This window comes from Epinephelus fuscoguttatus, linkage group LG1 (genome assembly GCF_011397635.1).
Source record: "Epinephelus fuscoguttatus linkage group LG1, E.fuscoguttatus.final_Chr_v1".
Lineage (NCBI taxonomy): Eukaryota > Metazoa > Chordata > Actinopteri > Perciformes > Serranidae > Epinephelus > Epinephelus fuscoguttatus.
The window spans coordinates 10,087,375-10,099,121 of record NC_064752.1 but is presented as its reverse complement, the minus strand read 5'-3'; the positions used below and the strand labels follow the sequence as shown (position 1 = coordinate 10,099,121).

Genomic DNA, 11,747 nt, shown 5'->3' with positions numbered 1-11,747 from the left:
CGGACAATTTAGAGTCACCGTTTAACCTGCATGTCTTTGGACTGTGGGAGGAAGCTGGAGTACCTGGAGAAAACCCACGCTGACACAGGGAGAACATGCAGACTCTGCACAGAAGGGCTCCCACACCCTTGAGTTGCTGTGAGGCGACAGTGCTAACCACTGCACCATAACATATTAGGTTTTTTTCAAGTGTGTGTGCGCATGGCTTTATGTATGAAGGGAAACTCCTTTTGTAAATATCAAGTTAAAGGTGCTCTGTGGAGATTTCTGATTAAGAATTCTCACCAAAATGCAAAACAATGAGGTCTAAAAATCATCCTCATAAACCATTTTCAAATCTGATTCAAAATTGTGTATTGTTTTTGATATGCATAACTATGTTTTCAGTCATTAATAATCACCTGAAACTGTGTGTTCCAATACCCCATACTACCATACTAAATAGTATGCCAGAAAAAGATATAGTATGTCAAATGCAGTGTGCCAAAAATACCAGGATGTTCTACAGCATCCGGTTAGATTTTGTAGTCTGCAAGCCAGCATGTTTTTTGACTAATCTGACCCACAATCCTCTGCACATTGGACGATACCTCACATCGACTGAGCTGAAACAGATAACAGCCTAACGGCTCACTGACAGATGATTGACAGCTGTCAGAAGTCACAATGATGAAATGGTTGCCTGGTATGGGAACTGTTTGGCAGCGGACAGGGCAATTCTCCAACTGCAGCACAATAAATTATTGCACTCCCCCTGCCCCCCCTAGGAGACATCTACAGGTCTGGCTGTCACAGCAGAGCCTGCAGGATTGTTAAAGACATTACTAACACCTTTCACCACCTCTCCACACTGCTGCTCTCTGGAAGACACTACAGGGCCTTGAAACGCCGCACCTCCAGACTGAGGAACAGTTTTACCCCACAGCTGTACACAAACTAAACTCTCTCCCTGTTCATTCATTAATGCATCAATAATTATATACTGTACTTAACGTATATTTTGATTCTAATACTTCTGTACTTTTATAAAGCAAGATTTTGAAAGCAGGACTTGTAAGGGAGTGTTTTCATACGAGTAGTGTTGTTTTTATTTAAGTAAAAGAGCTTTCACCACTGAACAGGTAGGTTAGTAAACATGGTGTCAAAGAAAAAGAAAACAATGGATTAATATGTTTGTTTCTGTCTCATTTGGAAAGAACAAAATGTCCTTAAAGTAAATTTAAAGATGTTTATCAGCTTAAATGAGATCCAGCTGTGGATGAAACGCCAGGAGCACCACATGTGGCGAACACTAGAGGGCAGTGGTGTCCACGCAGCGCTGTATGAGCTACCGGAAAAGAAGTAAGAGAAGAAGAAAACCCGGAAGAAAAGTGTCCACATGTATCTACAGTGTGAGTGAACACATGTTTTTACATGTTAGAAGAGGAATATAACAGAAGTTAAACAGCGGCATGATATCTGGATAAGTCCTGTAGCTCGTTAAAGGTAAGATACGTTTATTACAGGTGGTTATTTTTGTCAAACAGACTCCAGCATGATTCAGCGTTTAGTTAGTTCAGCTCACGATTCTGTCAGACTGTCAGAAAACTTTGACCTCATGTGTTTAAAGAGTGTGGAATATTTTAATTAGCTTATAGTTATATAGTAGTACAGTATTATCTTTAGCTGTAACAGTTATCTCAGCTTACATTGCATGTATCCAACATGGCAGCACACTGCCTCTTTGTTGAAGTAAACAACAGCCTGGGCACAGCCTTGATAAACATAAATTATTCTGTACACAATGTCTTCTTTAATTAACACTATTATTTAAGCATTTATGTTGAGATAACAGCAAATAAATCTTTGCTGTTTGATGATACAGTAGTCAGCTAAATTACACAGATCTCGAATATAATAATGTAGAGAATAAAGCTAATCTTGTTGGAGATAAACTAATCACACTAATTAACATTTTCTAATAGTTTCTGTAGCTGCATAATACAATATTACACCTGCTGGAAACTTGTGAAATATAATTAAAATCACAGGAATGATTGTAATATGTGGAATAGCTAGTGATTCCCATATTGCATGAAAGGTTTTAGTTTGTTATCCTGGTTGTTAAAATGATTTTATGACAGCTCACTTCATGACGAGGAAAAATGGAGTTAAATACTCTGACTTATTATAAATAATTTCTTGCTCCAAGTAAACCGTGCCATCAGGTCATTAAACTGTACATGTGTGATACTTTTCATTTTAGAAATAGCAGTCCATAAACGTTATAAGGCTGCTTAAACTTAAGGCAATAGTTTTATATTTATTCTGAGTTTATTCTAGGGATGCATGATATTGGATTTTTTGCCAATATCTGATATGCCGATTAGGGCCCAACAGATATGGATTTTTTGGGGCCAATGCTGATTCCAATATTATGGAATAAAAAAATCTGATAACTGATACATCGGCCGATAAAATTTTTACGTTTTTCAATTTAAAAACCCAGAAATACCTGCTTTTGATGGCTTAAATATAGTTCAAACACTCGTTACAAAGATATAAATTGAAGGAAGAACATTTTACTATTTTCAAATACTTTTATTATCAGAAATTGTGTGGAACAAGCAGCATATGAACAATTTGAACACAAAATAAATCAAAAATATGATGTGCAAAAAGGCAGTAAACCTCTGGGAAATAAAATAATCATGCAAAGTCTATATAAATTAAGACATTCAGATGTATGTTCACAGTACCAGAGTTGTTCTTATTATTACCAATTTAACAGAGGCAGGTAATAGTGCAGAAAGTAACACAAGGACATCATTTCTAAGTAAAACACCATATTCCCTGCATTTTATTAGTGATGAAAATATAAGTGTTAACATAAGTTAACACTTACAAGTGTTATTCTCTAATGGCTATAATCGGCCGATTAAATCAGCCCTAATGCCGATTTATGTAACAACTCATTTGACCAATAACTAATACCGATATCAATATATCCACTTTTTTCCCTACTTAATTTTAGTGATCATTAAGTCTCTTCCATTGTGGAATTAACATCATATTATGCATGCATACTCTTATCGTGACGGCCCACCAGCAGATGGAAACATGAAATACAATACTCTTCAATCTATGTAATATTCATTTATTGCGCAAAACAAGAAAAAGCATGTTGGCCAATACCGATGACATGCTGATATTATCGTGCATCTCTGGTTTATTCCCCACATACAGTTATGAGAGTCACTATGTTTATTCAAGTGCTGTATGTAAGTACAGGATGAGATACTTCTGCTTTTACTCCACCACATTTCACAGAGACATATTGTACTTTTTATGTCACTGCAGTTACCTGACAGCTGGGTTAAGTTTTGCCAAAAAAAAAAGAAAATAAAATCACACTGTTAAAGATTAAAATGGTGGTTCGCAAACGTTTTGGCCCGTGACCTGTTAGAGAAAAAACACAGTTCCAGTTGGGTTGTCTGGCAGATGTCATTGATGGATAACAGTTCCACCAAATATTCAATATTTTACAAAAAAAGATTAGAGAAATTGCAGAAAATAAAAACACACTCGAGCAGCAGGACTTTGTTTTTCTTCTTTACTCTCCAATGAATTATCTGATGACCCCTCAGATTTATTTGGTGACCCGTTGGATGGTGCTGACCTTGAGATTGCAGACCACTGGACTAAACTACTTAACTGTTATTAAAGGAATTAAAACTAGCTCCACCACGAGCAGTGAGATTCATTAGTGAGATGTTGCACACACACATTTTTCTACAGAATGAGGACTTTTGCTTTTGATACTTCAAGTATATTTATTGTCAGTGCTTCTGTACTTTTATCAAAGTAAGAAATGTTTTATTTTTACATTTCTGTATCAGTACTTTTACTCAGAGCATAGATCTGAGTACTTCTGCCTATAAAACAACCCTAATGTTCTTATCAATCTCTTCTAACAGTGATGTCAAATATGTGTTTATTCTCTGTATTTGGAGTTTTGTTTTACTGATTTCAGGTCTGTCAGCGAGGTTCGTTTTACATATATCAGACACTGATGTGAAGATGTTGAGTGATTCAGAGGCTGCAGAGCTGCTCTCCTTCCTGACTCCCAGTGCACGTCCTGATGTCAAAGGTCACACCACAGGGTACATCCTGGGACTGTCTGGACACAGGTAGGAGGATCACGATGATGATGATGATGATGATTTTATGATGCAATGATATAGCTTTTCGTTATAATGTGGCAACCTGGGACTCTTGTTTCTGCCCTCAGCTCTGATACAAATGTTAGAATGTAAGACTACTCCAGAACCAGTTCAGACTCCAGTGTCCGCTGTGATAAAATCTTTGGTTGAGAGGAGAGGTGCTCCACAGTGTGTTAGGAGTTTATGAATAGGACACACATTACAGATGTGTGTTTTCACATTACAGACGACAATCAAAGGAGCTAAAATTATATGTTTCAGACAAGTGAAATGTGAGTCCATATTAATCGAAAAAATCAATCTCGATTCATACGTTTATGCGACCTCATTTCTATATGATGACGAGTCACTCGCTCCTATCTGCCTGTGCATTCATGTGTTGACTTATTTGCTGTGCAACAATCCCAGTTGCTATCAAGTGTTTCCTCTACCAGTCTTGGAGTACAGCCGCTGCTCTTTGTGGCAAAAGGGGTCAGTTGAGGTGGTTCAGGCGTCTGATTAGGATGTCCCTTGGGCGCCTCACATTAGAGGTGTTCCAGGCATGTCCCACTGGTAGGAGCCCCCAGGGGAGACCCAGAACATGCTGGAGGGATTACATATCTCATCTGGCATGGGAACACCTCGGGGTCCACGAGGAGGAGCTGGAAAGCATTGCTAGGGAGAGGGACGTCTGGGGTGTTTTGCTTGGTCTGCTGCCAGTTGTATTGTTCCAGCCCATTGAATCTGAACTCAGGGCACTGCTGTAAAAAGAACGTGTTGCTCAGTCACTCAGCTGATCGTTTGCTAGCTTTAAGTCGTCATATTAATACACTCTCATTTCTGTGTTTGTTTTCAGGGATGGCTGCCGCTTCCTCCGCACTAAACCTGACATACTTGTTGCCCTGTTTGCTCTGACGTCTGACCCCTCTATTGCCATCATGAAGGACTGTTACCACATCTTCATCAACCTGTCCGCTGACGAGACTCTGCACCAGGTGATCAGTCCTGATTGTTCAGCAGAGTCCGGTCTGAATGAACTCTTATTGATGAATTCTGAATAAGTAACTGAGGCTGAGGCTGCTGTGATGACAGACAAACTGTTCAGCCCTCAGAGATGTCGTGGATTCAGACAGGTGCTCTTGGTTTTGTCGCACCCAGGTTTTGCTGGCAGACGTCAAAGTTCTCCCAGTGTTGTTAAAGAGGCTTCTGGATCCAGAGTTCCCGTTCTCTGACCAGATCGCCTCCATTCTGTCCAACCTCAGCCGCCATGCGAAGACCTGCAAGACTGTGTTCAAGGTGAGTCCCAGCTTGACTCCACCTCATCATCTCAGTGACCATGCAGCCTCTCAGATCATCAGAACAAGCGCTCCTGGTGGAGTCCTGCTGTATGATGAGGGTTGAAGGGTTTCTTTGGTGTTTCAGGTCCTGCAGGAGGAGGTCGGCCTCACTCAGCTGGTGGAGATCTTCTGCACTGAAGGTTTCAACAAGAAGGCGAAGCTTCACTACCTGAGTCCTCTGCTGTCCAACCTGACGCAGCTGCCTGAGGCCAGAAACTACATCATGGACAAGGACAGGTGACTGATAACGCTGCAGAGATCTGCATCTGCTGGTTTTTGTAATCATTCAAAACTAATGTAATATCCTTTTTGCAGCAATTTGAAAAATGTGCGCAGGTGTAAAAGTGGGCAAAGCTCCACAAAGTCCACTTTTCACCTTTCCTAACTCCTTCACTATCCTACTCGCCTAAGAACCAGACTAATCTGTCAGCTCGTGTTTCCAGCAGTTTGAGATCTTCTGGGCTGATGTAAACTGTTCATCTAATGTGCCGGTGATATTTTGGGGAACAGGAGGAGAGTGACCAAAATCTTGGATCATGTTCTGACAAATATGAGCTCTGGTTTCTCATTTTTGTTCACATTCCAATGACACTTGCAATGTGAACAATACATCAACAACTACCAAAAATACCCAAAGTAAATTTGCTGCTTCAAGTCTTTTTATGTCTGTTTTACACATGTAACTGCAGAGATTGTTGCTTGGCACGAGTTCTGCCAAACTCTGCCACTGATATGAAGACAGTAGCTTCAGGGCAGATTCACAAGTTGTCACAACTCTAATATTCACACTAAATTCAACTGAAATCTAGACATTGACATAAATCGGTCCCTCAGCTGCTGCTCCATGTTTTAATTATCTGTGTATGTGTGTGTGTGTGTGTCGCAGGTGTGTAATCCAGAGGCTGCTTCCCTTCACTCAGTACCAGGGATCAGCGGTGAGGCGAGGTGGAGTCGTAGGGACCCTGCGCAACTGTTGCTTTGACCACAGTGAGAGACACACACACCTCATTTACACTTACTCACTTCATGTGTGTTGGGCCGATCAGTTTGCTGCCTGATATGAAAACAGCTTAAAGAATCCACGAATCATGTGTGGCGGCTCAGGAGGTGGTTTGAGATGCATGCCATATCTTGAAAATGTTTATATGTATTTGTCTCTCTAAAGCCCTTTCAGACATGCAGTCTATTCCTGACATGTTCAGGAACATCTCCTACATGAGGGCGTGTGTGAATGGGAGCAGGATATGCAGGGAAATCTGTACTGCAGATAACATTTCAGGGAAAAACAGCCCTGCTATATTCCTGAAAACAAAAAGAGACATCTTCCATTGCATACATGCACATACGGCCTCGCCCCATCTTCTTCTACTTCTGTTGAGTTTTATAGCAATTGGCATCCGTAAGTGTTGCACTACCACCATCTGCTGGACTGTCCTTTGTCCCATCTGTTTCGGCATTATTGTGGCGTGTGAAAAGGCGTAAGACGGGAATGCTCCTGAATGTAGTGAATAGTAAAAGTCACTATCGCCTGAAAGGTTATCCTGGTAATTTATCGGAAACTATGTGTGAAAGAGGAGCACATGTAATGTTTACTCCTCCCACCTGTAACAACGTCAGTATCTGGGGATGTAGCCTTCACAGGGCTGGAGGTTAGGAATTAGATGCTTTGACTGAGCACTAAAATCTTCAGGTGTTAAGCTGTGTCTTTGTAAAAACTTGTCATATCCACATTGAACTGCAGTCCAACATTTTCTCCAGTCATCTGATCCAAAACTCCTCCTCAATCTGTCCAGCCCATCACGAGTGGTTGCTAAGCGACGCTGTGGACATCCTGCCCTTCCTCTTGCTGCCGCTGGCCGGTCCAGAGGAGCTGACAGACGAAGAAAATGAAGGTAAGTTTGTAATTAGTGAACTACTTTAGGTAATTTAGTATTCTAGTGGCACGATGGTGCAGTGGTTAGCATTGTCGCAGGTTCGAACCCGGAGTGGGTGAGTCCTTCTGTGCAGAGTTTGCATGTTCTCCCCATGTCAGCGTGGGTTTTCTCCCACAGTCCAAAGACATGCAGGTTAATTGGTGACTCTAAAATGTCCGTAGGTGTGAATGTGAGTGTGAATGGTTGTCTGTGTCTATGTGTCAGCCCTGTGATAGTCCCCAGCAAATGCACTATTCCCTCCTGACTGAGAAACATTTGTGTTAAACTACAGAGGTCAGGAAGGTCAGGTAGCATTGAGACACACTAGTTCTGACTCTAACAGGAGTTGATGTGATGTTCAGGTCTGCCTGTGGACCTGCAGTACCTCCCCGAGGACAAGAAGAGAGAAGAAGACCCCGACATCAGAAAGATGCTGCTGGAAACACTTTTACTGGTACGACACAACATGCACACAGAAGAAACACACTCACATATACAGTAAACTTGTGTTCTCACGTTGAGCTCTTCACTGTTTGTCTTTTGTGCAGCTGACAGCAACTAAAGCCGGTCGGAAAATAATGAAAGAGAAGAACGTTTATCCGATCATGAGAGAGTTCCACAGCTGGGAGAAGGAAGTCAGCGTGACGGCAGCCTGTGAGAAACTGGTCCAGGTAGGAAAGAACGAGTCACCAAACCAACCTCCGAGGCTTCTAAATATGCTCACATGAATACTAACTACAGCATAATAAGTAGTCCAGGGGTGTAGTGCTATTTGTTTAAGCACCTGAGCACACCTATGACGTGTGGCTCCTTTCGAAGGTTATGTAACCACTTTTTCTGTTGGCTAGTTATCATAGATCAATCAACTATAACTGGAAAATGAAAGGATGTTTGGCTGCCTGTTCATGTTTAATAGTTAGCAGCTGTATGCACTACTGGCAGCTACTTTTTTATTTCCAAATCTAAAAAAGCAGACAACTTGAACACAGCACAATTAAATCAAATCCCTGTATCCTTCCATTTGAACAAAATACGCCTCCTGGCCAACAGCGAGCAACAGGCCATCATATTTATATAGTACCCAGGGAGTGTGGCCTCCACAGGAACCACACCAAATATGAAATCAGTGGGGACGGGTCTGTTGTTTCCCACATATTCTAGAGAATGTCTCTAAAAGGTGACTTGAACAAGTCTTAAAAAGCATTAAATTTAACTGTCTGATACCTGTAGACGCCCTGCTTCTATATTACACAGGTTGGTAAAAATCCAATGATTGAATTATATTTTAGAGTTTTAAGGATAAAATAAAACAAAAGAATAAATCTAGTTATATGCTTATTTTGTGCTCCTGTCAGTTCTAATAAAAGAAACAGACAGAGTGCATGAATCACACAAGTGTTGTTTTGTGGTGCTGGTTTCTGACTCATCAGGACATTTTGTGATTGTTGGAAATGGAGCTGCACCTGTGTAGCGCCTGTCTAGTTTTTACAGCTTTTACACTACAAGTCACATTCACCCATTCACACACACATTAACACACTGGTGACCGAGGCTACTGTAAAAGGTGCCACACACACACAATTTGGGGTTCGAGGATACTTTGACATGCAGACTGGAGTTAATTATTAAAGCAGCTGTGCGGAACTTTAAGCTTTCGTTGATGATAGCGCCCCCTTTGGTCGAAGTGGTATGACACTCACAGTCTGGTGTCGTAAATTCTGACTGCAGCCGGCATTCGGCTTCATTCGTAAAATCTCAACTGCAATACTAGATACGAACTAGGGACAGTTTTATAAATGGTAAAAAGTTCCGCACAGCTGCTTTAAGTTTCAGGGTTCTTGTGTTGTGCATGCAGGCTCACTGTCGTTACTTACTGGAACACTCTCTTAGAACAGAGCCATTGTTAATATTATTAGTAATGCCATGCTTTTCCTACCACTGAAATATCACAAAGAACATCCCCCTGAATAACCATAAAATTAAATCACCCCTCTCTAAAAAAGCAACAACAGAAACTTGGATTTATTGCAGGGCTGTTGGATGAGAAAGCGTTAATGAAGCTAGGTGTTCCTAATAAACTGGTAACTGTATGCACGTGTCATGCACCCCCTCACCGTCCCCCTCCAGGTGCTGATAGGAGACGAGCCAGAGCAGGGGATGGAGAACCTGATGGAGGTGGAGATTCCCGATGACGTGGAGGAGAAACTGAAGGAGGCCGATGCCAAAGAACAGCAGGAGCTGGAGAAAGAACAGGAGAAGATGAGGCAGGAGGAAGAGGAGGAGAAGAAGAAGAGAGAAGCAGAGGGGACGGACAAAGACGAGGAGAGTGGACTGATACGATAAAGCCTGTTTTAGACGTGACAGGACGTTTACAGAGAGAGCGATGAACAATGTCACTGCTGGTGAAAGTAAGTAATGTATAAGAAGAAGAAGAAGAAGAGGAGTGTTTCCTCTTCTCTCACAGACTGAATCAGGGATGGATTTTAAACTTTACTTTGTTGTTGAAGCCTTTAATTAATTTGAGTGTGAGGGGAAACTCACTCTGATTGTCACAGTGAATCCACTGATTGGTTTTCATCAGTTTCATCATCTATTACTGACATTCAAGTATTTTATTCCTCCTCTGTCCCACACCACGTGGTGGGAAAATAACTTTACATGTGGATCTGACATTAGAAGAAGTCTCAACAGCTAAAAATTGACTCATTTAAAGTGTCTTGTGTTTATTTAAGGCACAGCATGCAGGATTTTCTTTGGGAAAATGCAATATATAGACTCACACAGAAGTTATCCCTCTCAATCATCACTTACGACCTGCTAGTGGTGTGGCAGTGTCTGTATCTGCAGAGAACCTGCCCTCTGCCTGTGTTTGTAATTTTCTTCTTATTTTGGTTTGTCAAGGACATTTCTCAGTGTCAGCCTTAGTGGCACAAGGTCGTATCTCTACTCTGCTCTGTGGATGTGAGCTGCAGGTCTGTGTGTCCGTCTGATCGAGCGCGAGGTTGAGCCACACACACAGACACAGAGCAGAGAAGCCAAACAGACAGGATGAGGCTTTAGTTGAATTCACACAAGATCCAGCAATGCAGCACCTTTCTCTGGAGTTGTGCAGAGGTGTGGGCGTGTGTATTTGTACTTAACCATCATAAAACAATCAGAAAATAACATGATTTCTCTGATTCACTGCTTTGCTCTCATTAACGCCGCTTCCTCTCCTCATTCACTCTCGTGCACGCTTGACTACCACTGTTCTCTCAGTCTCGAGCCGAGGAGGAGGAGCCAAGTTTGAATGTTGTGTTTTCAAACAGTGGGCACCTAATCCTGCACAGTGTGCCCAGGGTTGCAGCGGTCATGGAAAACCTGGAAAAGTCATGGAATTAGAAATAAATAATTGATTCCATATAATGTAACATAACAGCAAATTTATTTTCTGTAGCTGGCGCTGTAACGTAGCTCCGATATGCATCGATGTGTGACAACATTTTGTTTACCGTCACATATGCTTATACATTTTCTTCCCGTGTTCCATTTCTCCCTTCATGTATGCCCACTAGCTGAAGTTTTGCTTGAATAGAGTTTATCTGATATGAATGAAAAATGCCAGGAGAGAAAAAGAATGTGTTATGGGTCCTTGAAAAGTCATGAAAATGTTTTTGAAATTTTGTCCATGAAAATGCGAGGGAGCCTGTCTGTCTTTAAACTGACAAAATTTAGTATAGCGGTCAAAAAGTGTTACAAAACACATGCCTAAGGGTGCCCACTAGCTCTGTGGGTAGAGTGGGTGCTCCATGTGCAAAGGCAGTGTCCTTACTACAGCTGCTGTGGGTTCCAGCCTGTGGCTCTTTGCTGCATGTTGTCCCCTCTTTCTCCTCCTTTCATGCTTCAAACTGTCCTGCCATTAAAGGTGAAAAGCCCCCAAAAATAATCTAAAAAACCCCACATACCTATGCCTCTAGCATAAGAAAGACCTATTCAGATGGGAGACAACGTGTTAAATCGCCAACACTACGTAATGGTGTGCAGTCTGGCCTGCTGAGGACGGAACATCTTAATTATGATCTCATTTTCTGGTTGAGCTGTCAGACTGTTCACTCCTTCACACCCAGTTTTCCACTGTAAGCTGGTTTGAAGCTGTAGAAGATTCTTCATTGCTCTGTCTGACAGCCTTGTATACTGTTTCTTATGTACCAAGTTGTTCCTGCTTTCTATTGAAGCCGTAAGACACCTTTCACTTAAATGCTGCATCATTTCAAACACAACTTTGAAAACTGAGAACTCGACTAAAATTTTAAATAAAGATATATCAGTTTCAGCAA

At 41.5% G+C, this 11,747-nt stretch overlaps 1 protein-coding gene across 1 annotated transcript; it reads left to right on the top strand.

The window, feature by feature from the left end:
* The first annotated feature begins 1,358 nt into the window (after nt 1–1,358).
* hgh1 (HGH1 homolog (S. cerevisiae)) lies at nt 1,359–11,747 on the top strand. The gene is made up of 10 exons (XM_049583984.1): nt 1,359–1,485; nt 4,013–4,169; nt 5,038–5,176; nt 5,340–5,477; nt 5,604–5,755; nt 6,405–6,505; nt 7,312–7,410; nt 7,794–7,885; nt 7,980–8,102; nt 9,559–11,747. The coding sequence occupies exons 2-10, from the start codon at nt 4,060–4,062 to the stop codon at nt 9,772–9,774; spliced, it is 1,170 nt and encodes a 389-aa protein (XP_049439941.1). The 5' UTR covers nt 1,359–1,485; nt 4,013–4,059; the 3' UTR covers nt 9,775–11,747.